Genomic DNA, 27,435 nt, shown 5'->3' with positions numbered 1-27,435 from the left:
CGCGGGAGCTCCTTTCTTCCTTCATCAGTGAGCCTGGGGTAACGCGGCGCGGCGTGTTGCGCATGGTGTGCATTAAAGGGTTCGAGATGTCACTTTTGTCGTCTGGGACAATGGATATGGCTATATCTCGGGGACGGTCTCACTGTGGTGTCTCACTCCACATTCAACAGGGGAATCAAGGGGCAGCAGTCAAATTGGAAGGGATCGTCCTATATGGACGGGGCGGATGCATGTACAATGAACTTACGAAGTGTGGTGCATCATGGGATAGACCCAGGCTAGGCGTTAGGGGGTTCGCGCGCGCATAATCCATGTGCTTGTATGTTTGCATTTGGATATCCGAACCCGGCGAGCATATCATAATGGTAGCGTAGGCCTTGAATTGGGGGGCCCTGCAGTCTATCTATCTATTTCAATAGAAAACCAATATGCAACTACCTTCGCAGCGCACCGGTGTCCTGCTATGAATTGAACAACATGGCCGGGTGGGCAGCTTCAGGGGGGCCGCAAATGTATGTATATCTCCGGTAGCTTGGTTTTTTCTCATCTGATACTGTTGACACAAACAATTCCCAGACTCGGCAGTAGCTGCATCGAGTGAATCAACGCTGTTTTTTTTAGAGCTTGTCTCTGCGGGCTGGGGCAGTTGGCTATTCGGGCAGGGGGTCTGTGCTGGGAAGGGATTCCGGACCAGCTGCCGGCCACGGAACAAGCGACTACGCCGACGGCGATGGCGATGGCGATGGCAATAGCAATAGAGACAGCAATATCGACAGCGACGGCTAGCCAAATGCCCCTCCCCTAATAGTTAAATGCCCCTGCCTGAATAGCTGAATGCCCCTGCCCGAATACCTAATTGCCTCTGCCCACGGAGACAACCTCTTTTTTTCATGATATTTATCCTCTAAAAATATGCGGCCAGCCCGTCGCCCGCACCGCCCAAGGCTCCGCCGCCGCCCCGAGCACCGCCACCAAAACGAAGGTCAAAACGAGCCCCCACGTGCCCGCCATCACGTCGACGCACACCGGATTCCCCCCGCCCCCTCCCCCGCCCGCACCAAAGACTGTACCACCCCATCCCCCCCTCCCCCCTCCCCCCGGTCTCCCTGGTTCTCCTCCTCCCAAGGGCCCCCTTCTGCCTCGCTCGGCGTGCTCGCGAACTTGACATTGTGACTTAAAAAATCCCGAAGGAGTTAGCAATCTGAGCATCACATCTGCAGTCAAGGCTGAACAAGGCAGGTCAAGGCAGGACCTACATCGTTCCTGGCAGAGGATGGGGGGTCCAGCCAGTGGTGCGGGTGGAAGTGGTGGAGCGGGAGAGACCCGGAGTGCGACGCGGAAGAGAAGATACTGGCTATTGAAGGAGGGTCAGCATACATGGAGTAATCCCAAAGTGTGAAGGCTCATAGATAGAGAGAACTTACTTGCTCATGTTTTTTTTTTTTTAAACCCCTCAAAAGAGCGAGTGTGGTTGGTGATGGAGAGAGAACAGAAGCCTGAATGAACGCGGGACCTTATCGCTATTAATATAGGTACATACCTCCTGAGTTCCCACGAGCCAGCTCTTTCCGAGATCTAACGCCTTTACTGCTCCGCCCAGGGAAGTAGAAAGTACGTCCAAGGTCTTGACAGTAGTATCATGGCAGTCGCGGCCCACGTCTGATATTGCAGCCCTCAGTAGTTAACAGTACGGAGGAAGGTAAGGAGCAGCAGCCTTGTTGGCGCGGATGCAGGAAGGGGAAGAGCGACTGAGCAGGTAAGGAAATTCGAGTCGAAGTAAGAGGTAAGGATCGCGAGGGATGTGGGTTCTCTTTCCTGGCGAAAGTAGGATGAACCAAGGATAGGAGAGAAATTGAGCTGGAAAATTTAGGCTGAGGGAGGAATATGGCATTGTTAGACTCAGGAAGGGACCTAGTTAGACTAATGACAGGACCTAGTTAGCCTAGGGAAGGAACATAGCTAGGTTGAGCTTTCCTGAAGGTGAGAATGATAGCAGCCTCTCACAATCGGAACAAAGGTTGGTTACCCAAGCAGGTACCTAGGTAGGTAGCCAACAGACAGGGAGCATCCATCCTTCTCCCTAAAATTGCGTATTCCTGATATAAAAGGCAGGCTCTTCGGTCTGGTATCTTCTTGGGTACCTCAGTGAGCAACCGGGGCCGTCCGGTCTCAGATACCAAGGTAGGTAGGGAAGGAACGTACATCCACTGACACACAACCTCACCTTTCCATTTTTGGGAAGGATTATCTAAATCTCCATCCCGACTTGTGATATGATCCCGCGTTTTGACTGGCGGGCTAGGTAGGTAGGCTTAGCCCCTGCTTCTCTCTGATTAAGTACAATTATGTCCCTGAACCACCATCAGATCAAGCTCTCCTAGAGTTTCGCCCTTCCAGCTCTCCTTTCTCAGCGTTTGCGCACCTCTATCGCGGCCTCCGGTGCTCTCTTTGGCCACGGCCACCAGCCTTCCAGTGTGTCGTTGTAGGTGGCGTTGAAGTTCGCCCCCGAATCCCAATGAGAGTACATATAGATGAGTTCCTTGCGTTCGTTCCTTGCCACGGCGCTGGAGACTTGATCAGGAGACAGATCTTGTACTCTAAATTGCGCCAGAACCTGGATGTCTCTCGCATAGACGATCATCCATGCGGTACATTGAGGGGCCTCAGCTTGGTCTACTAGGAAGTAGCGCCGGTTATGCTCCCAGCCTTTGTCTTTCGTGTCGTGCACGCTGTCAAAGGGCCGTAGATGGCCCTTTTCTGGACCGATGTTGGCCGGCGTCCAACGAAAGCCCTCTCGCATCAGCCGTGGAATGTTCTTGGTCGTGACCTCGAGTTTAACTTCCCAAGATACTCTGCTGGTGTCGTACATTGAATTGCCATCGAGTTTGGGATGGATCCAAAATCTGAGTCTGTTTACCAATGTTGTTGAGTCTGGGTCTGAGGCCTCTGGGCTTAGGCGGTGGCAAGGGCAGGAACATTGTGCACATGTCTTTGCGTCGGAAGAGGTGTATGGCGGAGCGGGGTCGCCTGGTTGTTCTTGTTCTTGGAGCTTGGGTTGCATCGTGTTGCCGTGATTGTAGATGGAAAATAGGACATCTGCAGTCCAGAAATGTCTTGGGGGCTGATATTTGCAGGAGAGAGATGAGTAGATTCTCCGTCCAGGAAATGGGTGGGCGCCTTCGCTGTTTTAACCTGAGCAGTCGGTGGCTCATAAATAGAGTATAGGCAGCTTAGAATCTTTTTCTCGAAAAAGTCTCGATGTAGACCTGACAAGCTCACCCTAGGGAAGCTTTACGGAAAGCATAATGTTCTGCGGGTTCAACACCATTTTACTTTTTGTTGTTTCGCACCAAACCTGGTCCCAAGCAGGTCCATGGACGACCCTCTCAACCTGCTATTCTTACACCGTTTCTTGACATCTCTGGTTGTAGCAGTCATTACCGTCATTGACACTCGCTACATGCAGAATTCTGACGCTGCCACTTGGAAAATGCACTTTTGAGTACCCAGTGGATTGTATAGTTGGGTTCCTCAGCTGCAGCCGCCTCTGAGTTCATGAACCTACTGCGTAGTATGGTTGAGTTTGTGGGGGAATTGGATGGTGGTGGCGCGAACTTTACTGAAAAGAGGCAGTGAAGAAAAGGGGTAAAGTGGTTGGTCTGTGCGCATGTCAACAAGGTCCAACGCAGATGTCCAAATGACATGACACTTTACCTTCTATTTGCCCATTAGTAGGCTATGCACAATGATGGAGCCTGTTTTTGCCTCTTATTCTCTTTTATTTAGGCTTCTTCCCTCTCCCCTGGGTAAGATTTCACTGAATTCGAACGAATTCTGTCATCTTGTCAAAGAGAGGGAGAAGGTGCTCAACTTTCCTTTGCCTCAGAGGAACAATATCCTCTCAAACCGCCCATCGCACGGGCTCGACTGACATATTGGTGAATATCAAACCTGGCCCAGGAAATTAGGTTCATACTACCAATGGCACCTAGGCGGAAAGCTGGGCCCAATAGCTGCCCCGGTAGCCCCGGTTGCCCCGAGAGTAGCCCCACTTATCCCGAAGCTGGCCCCACCTGCACCGAAAACTACATTTAGTCGCCGGCAATTGCCGGCCGTGGTCACCCTCGGCAGAAAAAGGCCTTCACTTGCACCACTGGCTGGCCAATCCGCACCATGAGGAGTCGGGGCATTAGGGCGAAACAGAGTCGTCCGACAACGGACAAGACGACATCGCAGGGGGCACTCACAACCTTCAACCTTCTTCATCAAGCTTGCTACACCTCCGGTGCTCATTAGGAGGGCAAGATGCGCGAGGTTAGCATTGAGGCCAAGAACACGACGGGTAAAAAGTAAAAGTCAGCTTCCTTCCACGGCTTGTCTGCATGGATTGTTGAGGCGTGAAGATCACTGGGCATTGTTTCAGGCTCAAATGTGGCTCCTGGTTTGGCCCATGATCCCCAGAATGCGGGAACAATGCAGGGGCTGCTGCGTCTCAGCCCTGGACACTTGGCGGGGAGACGACGAACAACTCGTGCATTGTAAGGCTTCGACAACTGATACATTTATACATCAGATCTGCCCCACGCCAGAAGGACGTCTCGCGATCTTTTTGGCGACTTCTTTCCTGCCTGGTTCCCCCGCCCACCATCCGATCTTTCTACTCTTCCTCTGTTTGTTTCTCCTTCATTTGCGGTCTTCCTCGCATAGTATATATTTATCATTGTACGGAGAACCGTAATACGGGATCGAGACTCTAAAAATCCATCCGCATTAACACACACGGTCTCATCCGTTCGCACACTTCCCAACGCTACCCACAACGCTGGGGGGGAAAAGAAACACAAAACTCACGCCCCCAAAAAGACCAAGATGCTCGCCCGGTCCGCCGCCGTCGTGGCCGTCCTCGCAGCCCTGGCCACCGTCGGAGCCTCGCTGAACATCAACCTCGGCGCCTACTCGCCCGCCCTGGTGGTCGGCGACGGGGCGCTTACCTTCGAGGGCGAGGAATAAGGGGGTTCTCTCGCAAGACTCGGGCTTCTTTTTTTTTTTTGGAACTTGGACGGGGGGGAAACGGGGGGGCGCGTATTTTCGGTGGTATGCAATCCCCTCCCCCCTTTTTTGCTGGTGCCATTGGGAAAGGGGTGTATAGATGGAGCAATGTCGGGGCTGACCTCTTTCTGGGTTGCCTGTAGGCTAGAACGGGGAAATGAAGTTTGTCTGGGACGGTGCGGACTTGGTACAGTACTCTTGCGTTGGGGTTTGCGGACGGAGTGGCCAACTGCAAGGGGATTGGAGGAATGACTGGATTATGGGCTTGCTTGAGTTGAGCCGAGTTAAGCCCGGCTGGGGAGACAACGAGAACATGGTCATGACAACTAGCGTCAGGGGCAAATATATTCAAGATGTTGAACATCTGCTATGGACTAAGAAGATGGCCACAAATGCCTAGTTTTACGTCTCACAAACACACATATTCAAGTCGGATGGATTTCCAGCCGCGAGATTCTGTGTATGAAATTGCCACTGCCAACATTAATCTCTGGCATTAAGCTATATGGCCACCCGACCAAGAATGTCAAAGCCTGACTCGTTGAGCGATGCCCAAGATTACTGAATGATAATACCCTTCTTGCTGGCCTAACCGCTTTTAATCCTGCCCTCTCCATTTCTCCCTTCCTTCATGTCGACAATGGGAGGTTGACCGAGGAGACGCCGGGGACATGTCGGGGAGGACAAACCCCCTCTTGTAAATAGATAGAAGTGGCTAGCCTCTATGTACTCCCAGTGCCAGTAAGAAGACAGTCAATCGTTTCGCTCAGTGCGGAGGGATTTGTATAAGGTCGCATACGCATATCTTGTCAACCTTGAGTTGGACCTTCGCGCAAGCGGGGCTCGGCGCCCACAGGTAGAAATTGGTCTCATCGCTCTCGCCAGTCCAGCATACCGCAAAGGTATCCTGTCCCCTCCAGCGCAGGTGCCCGAAGCAGTCGACATTCCAGTCTGTTGATGGCTGCTCTGGCGGCACGGAGTCGCAGACGAGAACGGAACTTGGAACTGTGATTCCCCTTTAGCATCGTGTCCAGTTGCCCCGGACACAGGGCGGGTGGGTAAACTTACGCGACCACCCGCAAGATCTGCCCCTGTCATCGACAAGAGTAGTCACCCCTTTCTTGAAGTAATGGGAAGTGAAGGTCATCTTGTTCGCGTTTGGTGCTCCTCGTGCCTGGCCGTTATCAAGCAGACTGATGTTGTGGGTCACGTCACCATGTGCTGTTATACCGAAGTTGCACACTCTGGGGTCGCCGGGAGGCGTAGGGGATGCTAGGCAAGCATGGACAATTAGAGTCCACGCAATAATGAGTATATTTAGCATCGTGGAGGATCGAAGATGATCTCAGACATGTGTCTTATTAGACGGATGATAGAAGTTATTGTAGAGACGCAGAGGGTTGAGCGGATTTGGCAATTTATCAATCGGACTCAGAAGTATGTAGGCACGTCATTGAGGCAAACAGACCAAAAATAGCGATAACACTTGGCTGTGTGGCATTCATTTGCTTTGTGATATATTTGGCTCTGTGATATCCTCTTGGCTTTATGCCAAAGCTGTCCTCGCATCAAGGGTCAAAGACCCGACACCCGTCCTCGCCACATAGGGCCAAGGGAGGTATGGCGCGGAGCGGGCTCTTGGAGGGCAACTCACGACCACAGCGTACACCAAGATCAGAAGACCTGGCGACTCGTGGCAATATATCACTGATGACTAGGTATTCGAAGGAGAAACACAACAGGCATTTGTCCGACAAAAGAATCCTTCAGCTTGACAGTTAAAAGCTGCCTGGTGGCCACACCTCATATTCTTTCCGAGTTGGCAGTCGCGTTAGCGTGCCTCGAAAACAATGAGGTTCATCGGCCAGCTTTACGGCGCTTCGTGTTCGGCGAAATTTTCCGTTGGTCCTCATTGTCCTCGCCGTCCTCTTCAGAGACTCCGCTGGCTACGCCACCAACGGTGGAAGTGCCTTTGCCGTCATCTGATGCGTCATCACTTGAAGGATCATCCTCATCGGCCTCCTCGTCACTCGTCAGATCCAATGGGATCATGTCTTCTGCCCCTTTCTTCTCGCTGGCCGCCTTGTCCACCCCTTCAACCGGAGCGTCCGACTCACTGTCACTCTCAAAACCCTCAAAGTCATCGTCATCCGATGACTCCTCGTCTTCTTCGTTGACCGTCGTGGGAACGCCCATTGATGTTCCAGAGACACTGCCTGTCTCTTCTCTCTTCCGTTTCCTTGGCATCTCGCCAAGTCGGCCAGTCCGGTCGCTAGGAGCCTCCGCTTCGTCCCCTTCGATCACAGGCGGAGGAGGAGTAAACCAGGGGATTTTGCCTCTCATGAAATCGTTGAGTACCATTTTTGCAACCGCGTCGAGATCCGGTTCTCCACCCTTTAGCAACCGCCCACCCTTTCTAGCCAGCAGCTCGAGAAACTGGATGTGAGTCTCCCAGTCTGTAAGTTCATATGTCCGCTCCACGTGATGCCGCTTGCACTTCTTCAGCACAGCAGGAATATACTGTTCCGGGTTGGAGACATTCTCCACCCTCACCACACCACGGAGGAGGATATCTTCCGGTGTATCCTGCTGGTTCGGCGGCACAATGCCGGGAGCATCGATCAAATAAATCCGCTTGATCAAAGTCACGTAGCGCCAGACTTTTGTCTCTCCCGGAATAGGGGCGGTGGGACAGACGACCTTGCCCCTGAGGGTGTTGATGATAGAACTCTTGCCCACGTTCGGGTAGCCGACAAGCCCAACCGAGATCTGCTTCCTGTCCTTGTGCAATATGCTGAACTGTTTCAGGAGCTGAATAACGCTACCCTTTCCAAACGAGTTCTGGACATTTGCTTTGAAAGCGCATGTTGGATACTCTTTTCTCAGTGTTCGGACCCAGTTTGCCTATTTTTGATCAGCACGGATCAAGAGGTGGATAGCTGACAGCAAGGGGAAAGCTGTGTAAGGAAGTGTGATGTGATGTCTGAATCATTACTAAGAAGGCAACAATGGGCCATCCGGAAGGAGAATGTCGCCCTCAACTCAAAACGAAACAGGTCCGGTTCCCGCGATAGCACTCCAAAACGGAGACCATCAATCCTGAATCCGAAGAAAAGGAAATTGGGTGTGGATATCAATATTCCAGCGCCTAACGGGTATCTCCTACTGAAAAAGACGGAGTACCCTGACTTAAAACCACTGGGGGGAGGACAAAGAACAAAAAAATGAAGTCACTTACTGCTACGCTCGTGGGGACGAGATCCGTTTTGTTCAGGACAAAAACCATGTGTTTGTGGGGAGCTTCCTCTCGCAGGTACTTTTCCACACTTCGACACCTCGTTCCTAATGGGTCTCTCGCTGAAAAGGGGTATGTTAGAATACTATGGGTGAGCACTCAGGGCTGCACGAAGCTGGCTTACCATCAAGGACGTGGAGAATAACGTCTGTTCAACAGTGGTTAACATCACCCGGTTCAGTCGGTTCAGTCAGAAGAAGCGACTGGGAAGTTACCTGAAGAATCAATAACTTTGTCTGAACATGTTGTTAGCAATAACCCATCACAGTGGCCAGCTCAAGTAGACTGACATAGTTCGTTCCAGATACGTTTGCTCTGGCCCTTGCTGTAAGGAGAAGAAAGTCAGCGTCACCTCGTGAGTGTGCATTGGAGAAAAGTAACAAACCTGAAAATGGGCTCCTTGGCAAGCGAGATAGAAAAGTCTTCCTCTGCTGGAGCTGCTTCGGTACCGTCCGCATCAACACCAGAATTGCCGCTGAGAAGCTTCAACTCTTCTTGCCGATCGTGATACCTCTCCAGACTCTTCCCTGCATCGTCGGCTAAATCTGCAATGCTCGAGACATTCAACTTCACCCTTTTCCTCGACGCCTTTGGGCCGAACACTTCCGCAAAGGGAGAACTCTCAATAGTGATTTTCGCCTCATGCTGCTTGAGCCCGTTGGTTTCTTGGCCATCGCGGATCAAAGACATCGGAAGTTTATCTAGACAGAGTCAGTCGGAACGCCCAAGCCTCGGTCGAACCAACGTTCAGTATCCGGGTCCACTTACTGCTCTTGAGAAGGACTTGGTATGGATCTTTGTCCTTCTCAGCCATTGCCTCGCGAAACGACTTCAACGTATCCTGTGAGATGACTGCTTTTGGTCAATGTCGGATGCGGCAAACAGATACTGCAGGGCTGCATACCGCGAGTGTTCTGGAACCATCGTCGGTTTGGTTCAATGACAGCAGTGGGGAGATCTTTGGGAGGATTGTTAGTCGCTTCGACCGGACTCAAGTAGGGCGGAAAATTCGAACCTCTCGACTGATAGGACGCCGCTTGTACGATCTTCCCCTTGGAATTGCGTATTGGCTTGCCCTCTTTCAAGATGTTCATGGTCTTGACCTGCTTCGCCGAGCTGCAATGAGCAGTCAGCCGTCCGATCCTCGTCTGAGCTGGGAAGGGTATCATTCTCACCGATAGAAGTTCTCGCCCTTCACCTTGACGTTTGCCATGCCGTCACCCGCGTTGCCCTGACGGGCAACGCGGGTTTTTTCCTTTTTAGCATTACCCATTGTCGAGCCTGCTCAAACGAAAACGACTTCAGACGGCGGTGGTTGAGCGGTGAAAAAAAAAACCACAATGGTGGAGTTGGAGTTCAATTCTCCATCCAAAAAATTTGGTCGGCGGCCGGCAGAAAGAAGCCCGACTTCGGAACCGGGCAAACGTATATCCATATACTAAGAATTTCCATGAACCGGGCTGGGTCCATTGAAACTTCCCTTTGATGTCGTCTCATTGAGCTTTTCGAAGGCCACACAACAGCTCACGCACAAGGGGGGAAAGGTTCTTCTCAAATACCCTTGAGCAACATCGAGAACTCCCGTCAAGATGCCGCCTCCCATACCACGGGCGCCGATATGCTCCCTCCGGGACCATCTCTCGTCAAGGGGCGCCATCCCGGCCTCGAGATGCAGCTCTTCTGCACTCATGGCCCTCACCAACCACTCCCGATTGCCGACCCAGGGCCACGCGTTCAGCACGACTCCCACCCCTAACAACCCCGCCACCATCCCTCCCGAGTCCCCCAAGTTCATCACCGTCCCCGAGCCGCCCCAGTCCTCCGAGACCCGCCTCCCCCCGATCAGGGGCCACCTCCCCGTGCCGCGGCAGATCTTCTCCAAGCGCGACGGCGCCCGCAAGGTCGCGCCCGGCTACATGGAGCGGACGGCGCCCCGGGCGCAGGCCGAGCAGCTCGGCGAGCCGCCCCGCAACGACCTCGACGCCTGGCGGCGGCGGATGGCCGAGTCGCGGCGGCGGTCCCTGGCCACGGGCCTCAAGGGTCTGTACCGGCGCAAGGAGCGGTCCGAGTCGCTGGGCCGGGCGCGCAGCACCGCCAAGTTCGAGGCGCACCGCCGCGCCGCCATGGCCCCCGAGGGCCTGGACGACGTGCTGACGCGGCCCAGCGTGCCCGCCGCGGCGGCCCTGGGCGCGGCCCTGCAGCCCGACCCGGAGCGGTTCGCGGCGGCCGAGCGGAGCGCCGAGCGCACAGCCGCGCTGCGGCAGGCCAGGAGCGAGGCGCGGCGCGACGCGCTGGCGGAGCTGTACATCTCGGCCAGGGACTTCATCGTGACCGAGGAGGAGCTGCAGGAGGCCGTGGACAAGATCTTCACCGACGACTACTTCCGGAAGCTGGGGTCCGTGGCCATCGACTCGGCCAACATCTGGGACGCCAGGGGGAGCCCCATCACCATCGCCGGCATGGTCTCGGCCGTCAACCGCACCCAGACCAGCCTCCTCTCGGCGTCCCAGGCCGAGTCGACCAAGACGGCCAAGAGGCAGAAGGTCGTTGCCGAGGAGCTCACGGGTGGAAAGATGCCTTGAGGCGTGTGTTGGGAGCAGAGCTGCAGCTCAACCTTTGTGTATTGTGTATATCAAATTCCATACGACTATCTACCCATGTATCACCACCGGCACTGTTACTAGCCAAAAGGCCAAACAAAGAAACATGCAAAGACCCCATGCTCCCAGGACCCAAATGCCATGGTTTCATTTCCCTCTTGGGAATGTTTCTGTACCTAGTCTAAAGGAAATATGGCGAGGAGATCCTCACCCAATAACGGTTATGAACTCGCATATTATGCCAACAATTCCGAGTCTCAATATTCTACATGCGAATCTCAAGTTCTCGCTCGCAGATGTATTCCACCCAATCACACTAACACCTCACCGCTTCTCAACCAAGAGTATATGCATAGCGGCGTAGGCAAGAACGATGAAGACGGCTCCAAACACGCCCAGGCTGACTACATCTGGCCACATGGCGGCGTTGTTGAAACCGAAGGAGCTGAGGATCGCGGCTCCAGGGATGGTGATGTCAAGGCCGTACTTCTTGTCGACAAGAGTGAGGTACTTGACCTCGTTGACGATCAGAGCCTCGAAGCCGTAGTGGAAGATGGACAGCCATTGGAGCCAGACCGCCGTCGACGGAATCGCATTGTGGTTGAGGAGGAGGCCGGCGAAGAGGAGGCTGAAAAGCATAACCAGGCTGCCGATCAGGTTGGCTACGCCGCCGTCTTTGCAGACAATCCCGATAAATAGACAGATTGCTGCAGCTGCCAGGTTGAAGAGGACCAGAACCAGCATGAAGACGAAGAAGTGTTCGGCGTCGGCGACGAGGCCGGTCATCGGATATATAATAGCCCCCAACAAGATGGGCGGGATGATGCGGAGCGGCAGAATGTCGAACAAGACCTTAGCGGCGAAGTATGTGATGGGAGAGTAGTACCCGTTGGCCCTCTCACGTACAAACAGGAGCCTCTCGGCGGAGAAGACGTTCAGGCTCGTGAGTGTGCTGAAGCCGAAGAGGGCCAGGATGAAGAAGAATAGGCCCAGGCGATTTTGGAAGCCGGGAATGTCGCTGGTCAGGCCGTAGAACAAGAAACCGGAGAACACGGCCAGCAGGATAGCGATGGCATAATGCGTGAGCATGAGCATCGGGTTGCGGTAGAGGTTCTTCCAGGTGCGCTGGGCGAGAATCACGAATTGCCTAAGATATCCGATGCGAGCATAGCCCTTGCCAATGGCACTGCCATTCCCATTCCCATTCCCATTGCTCTCAGCGCCATCCGGAGTGGGATCATCTGTGTTTTGGCCGTTGCTGTTTCGAGCGCCGAGGACGGCCTCTAGGATTTCGTCATGGATGTTTCTAGAAATTCTAGAGTTGTTATAGGCGTCAACCAAGGCATCAAGGTTTGTGCCGAAAGTCGCTGCCGGCGGGAGATCGTGAGTTTCGTCAATCGGCTGCGGTGGGGCATGGCCGAGGCTCTGTTTCTGCAGCTTGTAGGCACCGAGCTCGTCCCCGCCCGCATCTGAGGAGGCGGCCGTATCGACTGCTTGCCTCCGTCTGGTGAACAATTCTCTTTCCTGCTTGATCCTGACTGAATCGCGTCGTGGGACACGGGGCCTCGAAGACGACGCTTCGACGCCGCTATCCTCCGCAATGCTGCCACCAGAAACGCTGGCGATCGACTTCACGGCTCTGGTACTACTGGGCCCGACACTAACGGCATCCGTGGAGAGGGTACCATCGTCGAAAGAAGTCGTGGAGCCGGCGTGCATGGTCAAGTCCACAAGGTAATCCGCGATGTTGAAACCAGGAGGGCAGCTGTAGCCAACGTGGTCGAAATAGTCTTGACACTGCGAGAAAGGACCGGAGTAGACCGTCTTCCCTTGGGCGAGAAGGATTAGGCGGTCAAACAAGGCGACAATGTTGGAGCGGGGTTGGTGAATTGTGAAGATGACGGTCCTCTTGTACGTCTTGGCGAGGGTAACCAAGCACTCGATGACGTTGAAGGCGTTGTAGGCATCCAGACCGCTGGTGGGTTCGTCGAGGAAGAGGATGGACGGGCTCGTCACGAGCTCGCAGGCAATGCTGACTCTCCTCTTCTCGCCGCCAGATATCCCTCGACCCTTGCCCTCTTCAGACCCGATCAGGGAATCGCGAATATGATATATGCCCAACTGCCTCTCCACCTCGAAGACTCGCTGCTCCTTTGCCACTTGCCCCATATCTCGGGGGAGACGAAGGAGTGCGCTGGTCAAGATGGTCTCGTGGACGGTCAAGGTAGGGAGCATTGTGTCCTCCTGATCAACAAATCCAACGACACTCTTGAAGTCTGAGTCAGTAACCTTCTCGCCGTTGACGCAGAAGTATCCGTTGGCCTGGCCCCGCTTGTTCTTTCGCGCAAGAATGTCCAGGAAGGTGGTCTTCCCGGCACCAGACGCACCCATGATGGCGGTGAGCTCGCCTGGATGAGCTACGCCCCTGATGTCGGAGAGGATCTGTTTGCCGTTCAAGTGATATGAGATGTTCTCAAAGTACAGCGACGCGGGCTTGTGATCAGTCATGAGTTTGATGGCTTCGTCGTCAGAATCATCCAGATGGATAGGACCGTACTTCAGCTTCCGTCGAGACAGGTACCAGGTCAGAAGAATGACGGCGACGAGGAATAGTGAGCATCCGGCGATAACCCCCGCAATGAGCGGGGTGTTGATCTTGGGGACTGGCAACTTGTAGCCCGGAACTTGGCTATGGTGGAGGCACTCGCCAGACCGACAAGTGAGGGCGATGCTGTCGTCGCCGAACATGCTCTGGATAAGGTTGTTCATCTCGGGCTCTTCGAAATAACACTTATTGACACCACCCTCAAGCTGGAGACAGCGGAACGTTGCCGGGCCTCGAATCATCTCGTCCAGAAAATCGGTGATATCCACGGAGCCATTCTCTCCACACAGCATGCGGTCGGGGATGCATTCACACGCAATCTTGTTGCACTTGTATGAGGTGCTGTTCTTGTGTTCGTCGAGCTCGGCACTAGAATCGCAGCCTTCGAGATGGCACATAAAAGACTCGCGTTGATCCACCCAGACTGGACTGTGTCAGCATCAACCTGTTAGGCCAAGGGAACTGGGCACATACACTGAAAGTCACACTTCTTATCCTCCCTCTTGCAAGTGAAGGTAACCTGGGGGACTTTTTCCTTGAGTAGTTCCCGGATGGCCTTGTTGGTGACATCGCAGATTTGGTAATTGTGATTTACGACTTCGCCGCGCTGGTAGCAAACCCCACCCTCTCCGGTTTCCATCAAGGCATTGCAGGCTTGGTCGTTGGTACAGACGTTGCAGTTGATGCCGGCCCAGCCTTCGTCGCAGTCGCAGGTGCGTTCCTTTCGCACTGGGCGGTCTTGTCCTCGGCCAAGGGAGCCGCACACTGTTGGCAAATATGAGTATTCCAGTCAAGAAGCTGCGCTGGTATAGGAAGGACGGATAGGTAACGTACGAGGTTCCAGGCAATCGTCGCCACCGAAGCCTTCGGGACAGTTACACTTCCCATTGTATTCATTACACGAGGCATATTGGCCGCAGGAGTAGGCAGGTAGGTGGCAGTTGAAGCTGTAGGCATAGCGATATTAGCTTCATTCAACGACTGTTATCTCTCCGAGGACTCTCCGAGGATTGATGGCATACCATGGTGGACAGTCCTCTGGGCGGTTGTCTAAGAGGGAGAACTGCGCCGGCATGACGCCGATAGATGACTGGTTTCTGGAAGCGGATGCAACACATGACAACGACAATACCGCGGCGCCGAGAGCGATGGCACCGAATATACGTGGCGCCATGGTTGCGAAGGTTGAGGTGGTGTCTTGACGATGTTCCCAGGCCCAGGCTCACCACAACCACAGGCAAGCCGGTATGCCTACCCGTTTCGTGGCGCAACGTGCCACAGCCGCTGAAGGCAGAAGAGGGAAGAAGATCAAGAAGATTACAAAGGAGACAGATGGTCGCGATAGAGTTGTGGACAGAGATGATGAAGATGCGGCTCGACCCTCTAGGCCAACTGGAGATGGGGGGGCTGGAGTTGGCGGGACGGGTGGGCGGTCAGGGGCGGCGGGAGGCGCAGGCAGATGATGTCGATGTGGAGTAGGCCAAAGGCACTAGCGCGCTAGGGACTAGGCACTCCGGGGCAACGGTGGGCGGCCCTGAAACCCGTTTATTCCGAAACCTTCATACCTAATAAAACAACACAACCGAAGCTTGTGCTTATTATCCAGTCGAGTCTTCACTTCTCTGCATAAATATTCGGCAAGAAGACAGAACCTAAGTTACAGCAACTCGTCTATCCTCAACTCCTTGACACCGTCACCATCAGTTTGTTAGACTTACCGGTGAGATTATCTTGTATGCCCCGCAAACCCAATGCGCCCTTTACTTGACATGGACAAAAATATATCCACCGAGCCTCCTAGGCTGGGAGAATGACCTTCGAACTTAGAGCTTCTAGAGACGCAAATAATACACATATATTTCTTTTTAGAGGTACCTCGTTTTACTCCGTTCTCTCATCCGTCACAAGCGTCACTGTTTCCCACAGACCGAGATCCATTGTGAACACTGTTACTGAACAAAATGGTGAGAGTCGAGCCCTTTGAGGTTGAACAGTGGATGGACCGGCTGGAAGTGACGCCAGGGGTTCTCAACATTGCCGAAACCTGCGCGGCGCCAGTGTCAATCGACGAACTCGTCGGCCTATGCGAGGACAAGAATGCCTCAGGGCCCCTGGACCTGTCCAAGATGATGACCTACGGAGCCATCAGGGGCTCTGAGAGCTTGCGTCAACATGTTTCGCGCCTGTTGGGCGAACATTCCTCAGCTCCCCTTCCGGCCGAGAACGTGGTCGCAACTCAGGGGGCCATCCTGGCCAACCTTTCGCTCTTCTACACCCTCGTTGGACCAGGAGATCATGTTATTTGTGTCTATCCGACGTACCAGCAACTTTATGCTGTACCCGAGTCTCTAGGGGCGGAGGTGTCGCTATGGAAATTGAAGGAGGAGAATGGTTGGGTCCCAGATATTGGTGAGCTGGACGGGCTGGTGAAGGCCAACACCAAGGTGGGGGAAACTCCTGGCACCATTACGCCCTCCGAGACACTGACAGGGGCTACTTTATCAAGATGATCGTCATCAATAATCCAAACAACCCAACCGGCGCGGCCATACCAACAGCCATCGTACAGGCCGTGGTAGATGTCGCCAAGGAGAGAGGCATTATCGTGTTTGCCGACGAGGTATATAGCCCGCTCTTTCACAGTCTTCCCGACGGCACGGAAGCTCCTCCGTCGATATTGTCAATGAGTTACGAGAAGACCGTGGCGACAGGTTCAATGTCCAAGGCATTTGCTCTTGCGGGAATCCGCCTGGGATGGATTGCATCTCGAGACAAGAGCATCATCCAGGCCGTCAGTTCGGCCCGGGACTACACCACCATCAGCGTTTCCCAGCTCGATGACCAAGTCGCTAGCTATGCGCTCTCCGACGCCGTACGTCCATCCCTGCTGAGGCGGAATATGAACTTGGCCAAGACAAACCTGGCCTTGCTCGATGCATTTGTGCAGAAGTACAGCTCTACCTGCTCTTGGGCGAAGCCGACCGCGGGCACGACGGCGTTTGTGCAATTCAGGAAGCAAGGTCGGCCAATAAATGATGGGGAATTTGTTCTCGACGTGCTGGATAAGACCAAGGTGCTTTTCCTTCCCGGGACTCCATGCTTTGGCCATGGCAAAGACTTCAACGGCTACGTTCGGATTGGTTATGCCTGTCACACTGAAATACTTGAGGAGGGACTGCTGAGGCTTGGGGGATATATCGAACAACACATGATGTAATCAAAACCTAGACCAGTCCGGTCAAACCGCGGTCAGTCGCCGAAGAAAAGCATCAAGTCTCCGTCCAAATGTAGATTTAGGGACAATATTTGGGTCTTCGCCAAGAACTATAAGGCCGAAGGAAAGAAGCTTTTAAGACCGAAAAACGCTATTTCCATATCAACAATGTGTGCATCCAAATCCTTAACACTGTGGAGCTGCACCTCTGACCTCACTACCACCGTTCTTCTTCAAAATTGCGAAGTCTGCCTTTGAATATTCTTCCTTACACGCGTGTACTTGACAAACTACCTACCTAGGTAGCTATCGCGCATACCCATCCTTGCCAATCGACTCTTCACAGCCCCTCGTTTATCCTCCGTCCCTGGGCAGACTGCCTAGCTCTAGATTCACCATGGAGCCGGTTGTTACCTTGGCAGCTTGCAGCCTGAACCAGTTCGCGCTGGATTGGGAAGGGAATCTTGGTCGGATAAAGCAAAGCATCCTGAAAGCCAAGCAAGCCGGTGCTACCTTGCGTGTCGGCCCAGAGTGCGTTTCCCCAGCCGAGAGGCAGCGGTAACATCGAAGCTAACAGCAACATGTAGCTTGGAGATTACAGGTATGCCTACCTTTCTATGTCAGATTATAGAGCCGATTATGTATCGCCTCTTAGATGGCTGCTCCAGAGACAAGTGTCGTCAATCTGATGCCCTCAGATGCTCGTTTCCGGGGTGAAGGAGGCATGTACTAACTCGAGTAATCCGATAGGCTATTCATGTGTAAGCCAGCATCCTCCTCTGTTACACCTACACATTGCTAGGTATTCATGTATGATGCTGAATATCGACTCCCAAGCTCGACCACTTCCTGGAGATGGACCTGTATGACCAGGCCTTGGATATGCTCGACCAAATCTTGATTGACGAGTCTCTCTTTGACATCCTCCTGGACATTGGAATTCCTATCATGCACAAGAACTGCGCTTATAACGCCCGCGCCATTATTGTAAATGGCAAAATCCTCTGTTTCAGGCCCAAGATCTATGGGGATAACTCCCGGGAGAACCGATGGTACTGCCACCTCTCGCTTCCGCCTCGATTATTGCAGATTACTGACAGCTGAACAGGTTCACACCGTGGGCGCGACCTGGACATGTCGAGCAGTACTCTCTACCTCCCCGGCTCGCAAAAATCCATGGTAAAAGCCATGTCCCGATCGGGGATGTTCTGATAAACACCCTTGAAACCTGTGTATGTCCAACCCCCCCATTAGTCTATGAAGGCAGCCTCTGAACATAATTGTAGTTAGCCTCAGACAATGGTGACGAAATTTGCCCCTCAAGCAGCGCCGAGATTTTCACCCACTCGAACGGGAGTCATCGTTCGCTCACGAAGCTAGACCAGCGGATCCAGCTTATCCAGGAGGCCACACGGAAGAACGGAGGTGTTCACCTCTACAGCACTCAGCGGGTATTTCTTGCGCATCCTCTTTGGCGGGGGTAGGTAGGTATGGTGCTAACATTGACATAGGGTTGTGACGGCGACAGCCTGTACCATGACGAGTGTTCTCTCATTTTGGTCAATGGCGACATTGTGGCTCAGGGCAGGCAATTTGGGCTGGAAGATGTCGAGGTGATTACAGCAACTGTCGACCTCCAGGAGGTTCGGGCCTACCGATTCGCATTGCCAAAGGGCTCCTCAGGAACCCAGGAACCTTCCTCCAAACCCATAAACGCTGAATTTTCACTCTCCAACCACAAGCCCAAACACAAGCCCGCTATCTTCATGTCTCCCACCCCCACCCCTCCTAAACCAGCGGAATATCACCTCCCTGAAGAGGAGATTGCCTACGGCCCAGCGTGTTGGCTTTGGGATTATCTGCGGCGGTCCAAGGCTTCGGGGTTCCTCCTCCCGCTCTCTGGCGGCCTTGATTCTTGTGCCACCGCCATCGTCGTCTACAGCATGTGTCGTCTTGTCATGATTGCTGTCAAAGGGGGCGATGAACAAGTCATTGCCGACGTAAAGCGCATTGTGGCACCCACCGAGGACAACATGCCTAGCACCCCTGAGGTATTTGCAAGCACGACCTCAAAAACGTGAAGAAATGCTAAAAACTCGAACCAGGAGCTTTGCAATCGGATATTCCATACTGTGTACCTAGGGATGGCCAGCCAGTCGAGCAAGGAGACAAGGCAGCGCGCGAAGGACCTTGCTGCGCGGATTGGGAGCTATCACACAGATCTCAACATCGACGACGTCTTCCACGCCACCAAGGGGCTGCTGAAACAGGGAACTGGGTTTGAGCCCAAGTTCACGGCCCATGGGGGAACCCATACGGAGAATATTGCCTTGCAGAATATCCAGGCCAGGTGAGTGCTGCGGAATGGAATCCTCTAATCATTGGGACTAAATGATGGGTCCTTCAGGGCTCGTATGTGCGCCGCCTATTATTATGCCCAGATGCTGCCAACGGTCCGGGAACGCCCTGGTGGAGGGGGCTGTTTGGTACTCGGCTCCAGGTAACCCCCCTCCCCCCTCGTGGCAAGCCGTAATTATGGTGGCCTGGCTGGTTTGCTGACTGTATAAAGCAACGCCGATGAGAGCGTCAGTGGCTATCTCACGAAATATGACTGTCAGTGGTTCCCCAAACGACAACCGATTTCACCTGGAAAAATATGCTGATCTTGACGATTCCAGGTTCGAGCGCCGATATGTATGTCTTATCTTGCCCTTTTCAACAGCACAGGGAACCAGCTGTACCCTCACGAGGCATCTACCCCCTGGCAGATACCTCTCACAGCTGCTTGTCTAGTTCTCCGCCTTCATTGTTGGGGCTCCTGCTAACCCTGGGGGCGTAATAGAAACCCTATCGGCTCCTTCAGCAAGGTCGACCTCACGCGGTTTATCGCGTGGGCGGCAAAGAGTTTCGACATGCCCGTTCTGGTCGAGTTCCTCGAGGCAACGCCAACCGCTGAGCTTGAACCAATTACGGAAAATTACGTGTATGGCACCCTCGTTCCACTTCCCATGGTTGAAAGGAGAATGTAGCCGTGGGCTACCTTAGCTGGCTGTCACCCCTTGGACAAATTTTCTTTTAGTTGCTCAGCTTCAATTTCAGGAAAGCCAGCCGCTGACACTCGAAAACGAATAGGCAAAGTGATGAGGCCGACATGGGGATGACGTATGTGGAGCTGGCCCGTGAGTAGCCTCCAGCGGTCCTTGGAATGCATCTATTGCCACTTCCGTGGGGAGCAATGTTCTGAGCTAGGGCGAGCAATCTATGCAACGTCTCGGAATAGAGCGGCTGACGAGGATCACAGGGTTTCGCACACTGAGGAAGCAATACAGACTCGGTCCATACGGAATGTACCTCAGACTGCAGGATGAATGGGGAGAGAAGCTGTCCCCACGTGAGATCGCTGACAAAGTGAAGCGCTTTCATCATGTAAGTCGAAGTCCCATTATCAAACCAGACCATCCGTCCTGGAGATAGCAGCTAAACGCACTTGACCACCCAAACTCGAAATATCAGTTGCTAACTGGAGCTTGAATAGCGCTACCAAATCAACAGGCATAAGCAAGAAGTCGCAACGCCGGCATATCAAGTGAGCACACAGCCCTCAACCCACCAAGACAATGGAACTAGAGCACTAACGTACCACAACAAGGCCGAATCTGCCAACCCAGACAACCTTCGCTTCGACCTTCGGCCATTCTTGTATCCTGCCGCGTTTGAGAGCTGGTCGTTCAAGAAGATTGACGAACGGGTAGAAACGGTAGAGAAGGCGCAGGAGAAGAAGAGACGGTGGGATTTGCTCTAACTGCATAATGCATACTTACGAGAATTTGTAGTTTAAGCAAGCCCTTATACCTCCTCGCCTAACTGTCGCAGCTGATTCACCATCCATTCTCACTTGATCTATTCGCGGAGAGAATGATTTTTACTTGCGGTCGCTGGATCCGGGAAAAGGACCTCCCTCCCTGACGTCGGCACTAAGCTCAAGTTGGAGGGAAACCGCGAGCTGAGGTACAAAAGATAGAAATCAGAAGAATCGGTATACGGATTCCCGCTGCTGTGTTTACACTTCGTTATTATCGCTTGCATAAGGCGCTTGGTGATGTGGCTTCCATGTGGGGGAGTAGCACCTTGTGCCTCAAATTCGGTACGTACTGAAATGCGTCCTGCCGTCGTCCACATAGTGGAGCTCTGGTCTTGGGGCTCTTGGATGCCCCACCATACATGTGTTTGTATTTATGCAGGTACGTACATACTAGGTAAACGGCAGAGTTAAAACCCAATGGTCTCCCTCCATGTGCTCAAACACCACCTGGTTAAGAGATGCAGCAGCAGCATAGCATCATGTATGGGAGTAAAGAACACAGACGACCACCCAGCTGGTTGCGGCAAGCAACTGTTCTTACTCCTCTCATGCCAGGATCGTTATCCTTCCAAGCTTCCAAGCTTCCAAGCTCCCATTCTCGTCGGCCGCCTGTGGTTGTCGTGCTTGGCGTCATCCATCAGGCGCCTCAGCAGCTTGGCTTTTTCTTGGTAATTTCCAATGTCTTCTTGACCAGCACCTGCGCTTTATTTTCCTCTTCTCATTCCCCATTTGAAGAGTATGATCATGATTCCATCGTCTGCTCTCCGCATTCTTTTTCAATTCTTCGGTTTTATTGTTTTGTCCGCTTCCGACTCTTCAAGGTTCCAGGGGCGCCTCGGCATCCTCATTGGAGACGACATCCTCTAAAAGATCTCCCTTGGGTTTTCTTCCTCTGTTATCGCCCCCTCTCAATAAGCCAAGTGGCACTTGACTTAGTTGTACTGTTGTACTTGGTGTGCAAAAGCCTGCGACAACATTCTCCAGTGTTCGCCTGAGGTCGAGCCCATACCTAATCGCTCGGCGCGCCGGATCTCCGCAGCCTCGCGAACTTGGCACGATTCGAAAGATGAAAGCGGCAGCCGTACTGGCTGTCGGCGCATACCTTACCTGTTCGGTCGGTGCAAAAAATCCTGGAGGAATAGTGCAATGGGGCATTGAGAGGAAACAGGCGCCGCCAAAGGGGTTGTACAAGCGAGCATCCACGTACGAGGAGATCATTACCAACGAGCTGCAGCGGGGTGGTTATTTCGCGACCTGTTCAGTTGGCACCCCCGGCCAGAACTTGACCCTTCAGCTGGACACTGGCAGCAGTGACACATGGGTTCCAGACTCGGATGCAGAGGTTTGCCACGATACTCAAAATAACCCCCAAGGTTGCACCTTTGGAACCTGTTCGTGGAGCCCAGAACGCCCCCTCCCCCCAACTTGGACCCCGCTTGGTTCGATTGACTGACGGAGCTTCCTTCCAGTCGACTCGAGCCTCTCAACGTCATTCAAAACTGTCGGCTCCGACAAGTTTGACATTGGGTATGTTGACGGGACCTATTCGAAAGGCGACTATTTCACCGATGCTTTCGAGATTGGCGGAGCCACCGTTGGGAATGTCACCATGGGTCTGGGACTCGACACAGATATTTCCTATGGACTGGTGGGGATTGGATATGCTCTGAATGAGGCTATCGTTGGTGGTGCGAAGTCGGTGTACCCCAACTTGCCCGTCACCATGATGAACGAGGGCTTGATCAACACCATCGCCTACAGTTTGTGGCTGAACGACCTGGGTAAGATTATGCGTTGAGACAATTGGCCTGTCATGCTGAATCCTTTTAGATGCGGCCACGGGCAATATCCTTTTCGGGGGTATTGACACAAAGAAATATGTCGGCGACTTGACCCGCATCAATATCTCCCCAGACAGCCAAACCGGGCTTCACAACTCCTTCCTCGTCCCACTCACCTCGCTCCACGCCGTTAGCCCCAGTGGAAACGATACGCTTGCTTCGCGTCAATTTCCGATTCCCGTGGTTCTCGACTCTGGAACCACCCTCTCCTACCTTCCTACCGACATTGCCATGCAGATCTGGAACGAGGTGGGCGCCATTTACTCCCGCGACATGGACCTGGCTCTCATCCCTTGCAGCATGGCAAGCAGCAAGGGATACTTCTCGTTCGGCTTCGCCGGTCCCGACGGGCCCGAGATCCACGTCAAGATGGACGAGCTCGTCTTAGATTTGACGTCCGGCCCCCCGCTGAACTTCGCCTCGGGGCCTTATCGCGGTCAGGCGGCCTGCGAGTTCGGCATCCAGAACTTCAGCCGCGACCCATTCCTCTTAGGCGACACCTTCCTGAGGTCGGCGTACGTAGTCTATGACCTGGTCAACCACCAGATCGGCATCGCGGCCACCGACTTCAACGCCACCGACTCGGAGATCGTGCCCTTCCCCAGCCTCTCGGCGCACATCCCCAGCGCCACGGCCGCGCGGAACCAGGGCCAGGTCACCGCTAGACCGTCGGTCACTATGCCGACGTACGCGGCCCTCGACGGGTTCAGGGATTCCACGACGGCGGCGGCGGGTGGCGATGGTGGCGGTGGGAGCGGTAGTACCGGGGGTTCGAAGAACGCGGGCGCACTGCTGGAGCCATTCGGCTTTACACACCTCGCTGTGCTGAGTGTTGTAATGGGCTCTGTAGTGGCCGGCTCGGGTTTATTCCTCCTGTTCTGAGAATTTGGCAGGTGCGGAGCTCATGAAAGGGTTGGCTTGATATGTTAGTAGGAAGGTCGGTACTGAGCGTTAGTGATGGCTGTTGGAGGTTATACCCACTTAGAGAGGCGGCGAGTACGGTTTAAGCAATATCCGGAGTTACGGAAAGGGGTAAGGGGGCATGTCTACCGGGCCTCCCCGGAAGGGATGGCAGTTCTACAAAATATAGTACGTCTGCCCGAGGCTATTTTTAAGAGGCCGCCTTTGGCTCTTGGCATAGAATACAGTCAAGGCCATTCCAAATGAGAAACCCGGGCGCGTTCTCTAGGGTTGCGATTCCTACATGACCTCCTGAGGTAGGTACTTCCAAGTCACGTTGCTTGGTGTGGGGTGCGATAAGCAGGAACGGGCCTGCGCTAATGCAGGTCGATAAGGACCCACATCAAAATTGTTCGCGGAACCTCGATCGTCCTCGCAAATTATTCCGATCACCAAATGTGAATTCTTCAACTCTCTCCCAGTCCCTCCTTTTAATTCCCCTTAATTCTTCATTCTTTTTGAGGATGAGGGTTCCTATAGCCGTGGCCGTGCTCAATGACGGCCTAATGGCCGGCCGGGGCCGCGGAGCGCGTTTGTTCAGCTTGGGGCGCAGGGTCACAACAGCAGCCGGCGCATCAAGATGGACGGTGATCCGGGCAGACAGGTGTCGCTATTTCAGCGGTTCCTCCAATCTGAGGGCGGCGGCTGCGGGCGCTGCGCAAGCTGCGTAAGAGAGAACCATATCGACGTGTGGCCTTGAGCAGTTGGGCTGACATCCAATGCCCGAACAGTCTTAAGCAGGCACAGGAACTCGCTGCTGCGAACATGACCCCCGAGGCAGTCGCGGCGAGGATGAGCCCCGAAGAGGCAGAGAGGCTGTCGCGAGTGCGTAACATCGGAATTGCGGTATGTAGGACATTCGGTTGGCTGGTTGGCTTTGCGAGGGACAGATACTAACCCGTGCCAGGCACATATCGATAGCGGTAAGACCACGGTTACCGAGCGAATTCTCTTCTACACCGGCCGAACCAAGGCAATCCACGAGGTTCGCGGGCGAGACGGCGTCGGTGCCAAGATGGACTCGATGGAACTAGAGAGAGAAAGGGGCATCACCATTCAATCTGCGGCGACCTTCTGCGATTGGTCGAAAAAGGAGAACGGCGAGATGGCATCCTACCATATCAACTTGATCGATACCCCTGGGCATATCGACTTTACCATCGAGGTCGAACGAGCCCTCCGAGTGCTTGACGGTGCCGTCATGGTCCTCTGCGCTGTCAGTGGCGTCCAGAGCCAGACCATCACCGTGGACCGGCAGATGAAGCGCTACGACGTCCCCCGGATCAGCTTTGTGAACAAGATGGACCGGATGGGCGCGAACCCCTGGAAGGCGGTTGAACAGATAAACTCCAAGCTGAAGTTTCCGGCTGCGGCGCTCCAGATCCCGATCGGCGCCGAGAAGGAGTTTGAGGGCGTGGTGGACCTGATCGACATGAAAGCCATCCGTAACGACGGCCAGAGGGGCGTTAATCTCCGCGTGTCCAACGAAATCCCGGCCGACCTCAAGGAATTTGCGCTACAGAAGAGGCAAGAGCTGATCGAGAAGCTCGCCGACGTCGATGACGAGATGGCGGAGCTGTTCCTGGACGAGCAGGTTCCCACGCCAGCGCAGATCAAGGCTGCTATCCGGAGGGCCACCATCGCCCGGAAGTTCACGCCTGTCATGATGGGTTCCGCTCTTGCCGACAAGTCCATCCAGCCAATGTTGGATGCAGTTTGCGACTACCTCCCGAACCCGTCAAATATCGAGAACCTGGCATTGGATCAGTCCAACAACGAACAATCGGTCCAGCTCATCCCTTACAATTCCTTGCCCTTTGTCGGCCTTGCGTTCAAGCTCGAGGAGAACCCCTACGGCCAGCTGACCTACATCCGGGTCTACCAGGGCACGCTCCGGAAAGGCACCTTCCTGTTCAACAGCCGTAACAACAAGAAGGTCCGCATCCCCCGTATTGTGCGCATGCATTCCAACGAGATGGAGGACGTGGCCGAGGTCGGTGCCGGCGAGATCTGCGCCGTGTTTGGCGTCGAGTGCGCGTCCGGCGACACCTTCACCGACGGCAACCTCCCATACTCCATGTCTTCCATGTACGTTCCCGACGCGGTCATCTCGCTGTCCATCAAGCCCAAGCGCAGCTCCGACGCCGACGCCTTCAGCAAAGCCATGAACCGCTTCCAGCGCGAGGATCCCACCTTCCGGCTGCACGTCGACGACGAGAGCGAGGAGACCATCATCAGCGGCATGGGCGAGCTGCACCTCGACATCTACGTCGAGCGCCTCCGCCGCGAGTACAAGGTCGACTGCGAGACGGGACAGCCCCGGGTCGCCTACCGCGAGACCATCACCAGGCGCGCCGACTTCGACTACCTCCTCAAGCGCCAGAGCGGCGGACCGGGCGACTTCGCGCGGGTCATGGGCTACATCGAGCCCAACGCGGAGGACGCGGAGAAGAACACGTTCGAGTCCAAGGTGGTGGGCGGCATGATCCCGGAGAAGTTCCTGTCGGCCTGCGGCAAGGGCTTCGAGGTGGCGTGCGACAAGGGCCCGCTGCTGGGGCACAAGGTCATCGGGGCCAGCATGGTGGTCAACGACGGCGCGACGCACGTGACCGACTCGAGCGACTACGCGTTCAACCTGGCGGCGCAGCTGGCGTTCCGCAAGGCGTTCGCCGACGCCGGCGGGCAGGTGCTGGAGCCGCTGATGAAGACGACCATCACGGCACCTAACGAGTTCCAGGGCAATATCCTCATGCTCATGAACAAGCGCGGCACCATCGTCGACACCGAGATCGGCCCCGAGGACTTCACCCTCACGGCCGACTGCAGCCTCAACGCCATGTTCGGCTTCAGCTCGCACCTCCGCGCCGCCACCCAGGGCAAGGGCGAGTTCGGCATGGAGTTTAGCCACTACGCCGCTGCGCCGATGCAGCTGCAGAAGGAGCTCATCGCGAAGTACGAGAAGGAGCTGGATGAGAAGAGGACCAAGTAGGCCCTCTAAAGATGGGGGGGCCCTGGTTGCTGTGGTTTGAGGAAATTGGTGGTTTCCTGGCATTTCCGATGGGGAGTTGTGTGTGGTCCATGTCCCTTTCCCGGGCATTCCCTGGACGTTGTGATAATCTACGGTGTTCTATAGATAGAGTGTCACTTTTGTCATGTAGCATATAGCACCCCGGCTCCCGTTATCACCCTGTACACATATATTGTGATCTACCCGATCTGTTATGGCAACAACGAGTTTCGGGAGGGGGGTTCTAATGGGGTTTGGAGGTTTAGAATGAGCATGTGCTTGCCAGCCAGTGCAAGGGGGCAGAATTAGGGAAACAGCTGCCTTGTACGTTAGAATGCGGGAAAACAATCCACTCCACATAAACTATCCCTTGATTTTACACCCTGAGTCCGCAGCTATAGCGATCTCTCTCACTCCGGACCAGGCCCCGACGGCACAGGCGTGCCGACCATCAGCGCGATCAACGACAGCGCAACCTCGGCAGCCGCGAGCACGGTTATCTCACCGGGGTTATCATACACGGGCGCGACCTCGACGACGTCTGCGCCGACGACCGGCAGGCCCCGCAGCCCGTCCAGGACGGTCAGCAGCTCGCGCGTCGTCCAGCCCCCCGGCTCGGCAGTGCCCGTCGCCGGGGCGAAGGCCGGGTCGAGCACGTCGATGTCGACGCTTATGTAGACGGGATGACCGGAGCCAGAGCCGACGCGGTCCCGGATCCGGGAGACGACCGCGCCGGGCCCGCCGAGGAGGTCGAGGTCCCGCGCCGTTATTATATCGAAGCCGCAGCGCCGGTCATTGCGTAGGTCGCCCTTGCGGCGGATCAGGGGCGCGCGGATGCCTACGTGGATGGAGGTGTTGCGGATTAGGCCCTTGGGGGGGGGGGGGGGGGGGGGGGGGGGGTTGGGGGGGGGTAGTGGGGGGTTGTTTTCGGGTTCGCCCGCGAAAACAAACCACGGCGTGGGGGATTGGGAGACAATTTCAATGTTTAACCCCCATTAACAA

At 54.6% G+C, this 27,435-nt stretch overlaps 10 protein-coding genes across 10 annotated transcripts in view; 5 read left to right on the top strand and 5 right to left on the bottom strand.

The window, feature by feature from the left end:
* Positions 1–2,248: 2,248 nt before the first annotated feature.
* QBC33DRAFT_515236 (uncharacterized protein) lies at positions 2,249–2,869 on the bottom strand (the record flags this gene model as incomplete). Its single annotated transcript, XM_060426083.1, has 2 exons — positions 2,249–2,290; positions 2,423–2,869. 2 exons carry the CDS (start codon positions 2,867–2,869, stop codon positions 2,249–2,251), a joined length of 489 nt encoding a protein of 162 aa, XP_060283271.1.
* A 2,745-nt stretch (positions 2,870–5,614) lies between these two features.
* QBC33DRAFT_75826 (uncharacterized protein) lies at positions 5,615–6,485 on the bottom strand. The gene is made up of 2 exons (XM_060433048.1): positions 6,118–6,485; positions 5,615–6,054 (listed from the first exon to the last, which is right to left on the bottom strand). The coding sequence occupies exons 1-2, from the start codon at positions 6,371–6,373 to the stop codon at positions 5,816–5,818; spliced, it is 495 nt and encodes a 164-aa protein (XP_060283270.1). The 5' UTR covers positions 6,374–6,485; the 3' UTR covers positions 5,615–5,815.
* A 421-nt stretch (positions 6,486–6,906) lies between these two features.
* Positions 6,907–9,617, bottom strand: QBC33DRAFT_559183 (nucleolar GTP-binding protein; the record flags this gene model as incomplete). The annotated part of the gene is made up of 10 exons (XM_060429944.1): positions 6,907–7,953; positions 8,288–8,406; positions 8,469–8,492; positions 8,560–8,580; positions 8,635–8,669; positions 8,730–9,045; positions 9,113–9,196; positions 9,249–9,302; positions 9,360–9,460; positions 9,520–9,617. The coding sequence occupies 10 exons, from the start codon at positions 9,615–9,617 to the stop codon at positions 6,907–6,909; spliced, it is 1,899 nt and encodes a 632-aa protein (XP_060283269.1).
* A 217-nt stretch (positions 9,618–9,834) lies between these two features.
* QBC33DRAFT_619773 (uncharacterized protein) lies at positions 9,835–11,188 on the top strand. Its single transcript, XM_060432754.1, has one exon. It carries the CDS (start codon positions 9,934–9,936, stop codon positions 10,924–10,926), a length of 993 nt encoding a protein of 330 aa, XP_060283268.1. The 5' UTR covers positions 9,835–9,933; the 3' UTR covers positions 10,927–11,188.
* On the bottom strand, positions 10,929–14,973 carry QBC33DRAFT_539037 (uncharacterized protein). The gene is made up of 4 exons (XM_060427952.1): positions 14,572–14,973; positions 14,384–14,496; positions 14,024–14,314; positions 10,929–13,973 (listed from the first exon to the last, which is right to left on the bottom strand). The coding sequence occupies exons 1-4, from the start codon at positions 14,721–14,723 to the stop codon at positions 11,269–11,271; spliced, it is 3,261 nt and encodes a 1,086-aa protein (XP_060283267.1). The 5' UTR covers positions 14,724–14,973; the 3' UTR covers positions 10,929–11,268.
* A 139-nt stretch (positions 14,974–15,112) lies between these two features.
* QBC33DRAFT_75767 (uncharacterized protein) lies at positions 15,113–16,990 on the top strand. The gene is made up of 3 exons (XM_060433047.1): positions 15,113–15,282; positions 15,377–15,993; positions 16,056–16,990. Exons 2-3 carry the CDS (start codon positions 15,511–15,513, stop codon positions 16,764–16,766), a joined length of 1,194 nt encoding a protein of 397 aa, XP_060283266.1. The 5' UTR covers positions 15,113–15,282; positions 15,377–15,510; the 3' UTR covers positions 16,767–16,990.
* A 27-nt stretch (positions 16,991–17,017) lies between these two features.
* QBC33DRAFT_539023 (uncharacterized protein) lies at positions 17,018–20,989 on the top strand. Its single transcript, XM_060427951.1, has 16 exons — positions 17,018–17,294; positions 17,351–17,364; positions 17,514–17,524; positions 17,601–17,815; positions 17,872–17,995; positions 18,050–18,214; positions 18,275–18,814; positions 18,869–19,113; positions 19,171–19,263; positions 19,333–19,376; positions 19,442–19,457; positions 19,606–19,746; positions 19,896–19,942; positions 20,065–20,189; positions 20,299–20,349; positions 20,413–20,989. The coding sequence occupies exons 1-16, from the start codon at positions 17,161–17,163 to the stop codon at positions 20,563–20,565; spliced, it is 2,118 nt and encodes a 705-aa protein (XP_060283265.1). The 5' UTR covers positions 17,018–17,160; the 3' UTR covers positions 20,566–20,989.
* Positions 20,990–21,494: 505 nt separating this feature from the next.
* On the top strand, positions 21,495–23,446 carry QBC33DRAFT_75581 (aspartic peptidase domain-containing protein). Its single transcript, XM_060433045.1, has 3 exons — positions 21,495–22,016; positions 22,095–22,406; positions 22,456–23,446. The coding sequence occupies exons 1-3, from the start codon at positions 21,692–21,694 to the stop codon at positions 23,346–23,348; spliced, it is 1,530 nt and encodes a 509-aa protein (XP_060283264.1). The 5' UTR covers positions 21,495–21,691; the 3' UTR covers positions 23,349–23,446.
* Positions 23,447–23,802: 356 nt separating this feature from the next.
* QBC33DRAFT_539019 (P-loop containing nucleoside triphosphate hydrolase protein) lies at positions 23,803–26,806 on the top strand. The gene is made up of 3 exons (XM_060427950.1): positions 23,803–24,093; positions 24,158–24,272; positions 24,334–26,806. Exons 1-3 carry the CDS (start codon positions 23,891–23,893, stop codon positions 26,413–26,415), a joined length of 2,400 nt encoding a protein of 799 aa, XP_060283263.1. The 5' UTR covers positions 23,803–23,890; the 3' UTR covers positions 26,416–26,806.
* The window catches only part of QBC33DRAFT_587273 (arginase family protein), a 2,420-nt gene continuing 1,338 nt past the window's right edge, over positions 26,354–27,435 (bottom strand). Inside the window, exon 7 of the mRNA XM_060431511.1 lies at positions 26,354–27,302. Coding sequence (XP_060283262.1) covers positions 26,844–27,302 — 459 coding nt within the window. The 3' untranslated portion in view covers positions 26,354–26,843. The remainder of the gene's footprint in view (positions 27,303–27,435) is intronic.

The sequence above is a fragment of the Phialemonium atrogriseum genome (genome assembly GCF_030411735.1).
Source record: "Phialemonium atrogriseum strain 8032-3 unplaced genomic scaffold QBC33scaffold_13, whole genome shotgun sequence".
NCBI lineage: Eukaryota > Fungi > Ascomycota > Sordariomycetes > Cephalothecales > Cephalothecaceae > Phialemonium > Phialemonium atrogriseum.
Note: the sequence above shows the minus strand (reverse complement) of the source record. Positions and strands in the feature narration are given on the sequence as shown.

Excerpts from the sequence above, each read along its gene's own strand:
- QBC33DRAFT_75826 (XM_060433048.1), bottom strand. The coding sequence starts at position 6,373 with ATGCTAAATATACTCATTATTGCGTGGACTCTAATTGTCCATGCTTGC. Across the intron at positions 6,055-6,117 it reads CAGATCTTGCGGGTGGTCGC|TTCCAAGTTCCGTTCTCGTC; the intron begins GTAAGTTTACCC and ends GGGGAATCACAG.
- QBC33DRAFT_619773 (XM_060432754.1), top strand. The coding sequence starts at position 9,934 with ATGCCGCCTCCCATACCACGGGCGCCGATATGCTCCCTCCGGGACCAT.
- QBC33DRAFT_75581 (XM_060433045.1), top strand. The coding sequence starts at position 21,692 with ATGAAAGCGGCAGCCGTACTGGCTGTCGGCGCATACCTTACCTGTTCG. Across the intron at positions 22,017-22,094 it reads AGGTTGCACCTTTGGAACCT|TCGACTCGAGCCTCTCAACG; the intron begins GTTCGTGGAGCC and ends GCTTCCTTCCAG. Across the intron at positions 22,407-22,455 it reads TTTGTGGCTGAACGACCTGG|ATGCGGCCACGGGCAATATC; the intron begins GTAAGATTATGC and ends GAATCCTTTTAG.
- QBC33DRAFT_539023 (XM_060427951.1), top strand. The coding sequence starts at position 17,161 with ATGGAGCCGGTTGTTACCTTGGCAGCTTGCAGCCTGAACCAGTTCGCG. Across the intron at positions 18,215-18,274 it reads ACCTCTACAGCACTCAGCGG|GGTTGTGACGGCGACAGCCT; the intron begins GTATTTCTTGCG and ends ACATTGACATAG. Across the intron at positions 19,264-19,332 it reads TGTTTGGTACTCGGCTCCAG|CAACGCCGATGAGAGCGTCA; the intron begins GTAACCCCCCTC and ends GACTGTATAAAG.
- QBC33DRAFT_539019 (XM_060427950.1), top strand. The coding sequence starts at position 23,891 with ATGAGGGTTCCTATAGCCGTGGCCGTGCTCAATGACGGCCTAATGGCC. Across the intron at positions 24,094-24,157 it reads GCGGGCGCTGCGCAAGCTGC|TCTTAAGCAGGCACAGGAAC; the intron begins GTAAGAGAGAAC and ends ATGCCCGAACAG. Across the intron at positions 24,273-24,333 it reads TGCGTAACATCGGAATTGCG|GCACATATCGATAGCGGTAA; the intron begins GTATGTAGGACA and ends AACCCGTGCCAG.
- QBC33DRAFT_75767 (XM_060433047.1), top strand. The coding sequence starts at position 15,511 with ATGGTGAGAGTCGAGCCCTTTGAGGTTGAACAGTGGATGGACCGGCTG. Across the intron at positions 15,994-16,055 it reads TGGTGAAGGCCAACACCAAG|ATGATCGTCATCAATAATCC; the intron begins GTGGGGGAAACT and ends TACTTTATCAAG.
- QBC33DRAFT_539037 (XM_060427952.1), bottom strand. The coding sequence starts at position 14,723 with ATGGCGCCACGTATATTCGGTGCCATCGCTCTCGGCGCCGCGGTATTG. Across the intron at positions 14,497-14,571 it reads CCAGAGGACTGTCCACCATG|CTTCAACTGCCACCTACCTG; the intron begins GTATGCCATCAA and ends CTATGCCTACAG. Across the intron at positions 14,315-14,383 it reads CGACGATTGCCTGGAACCTC|TGTGCGGCTCCCTTGGCCGA; the intron begins GTACGTTACCTA and ends ATTTGCCAACAG.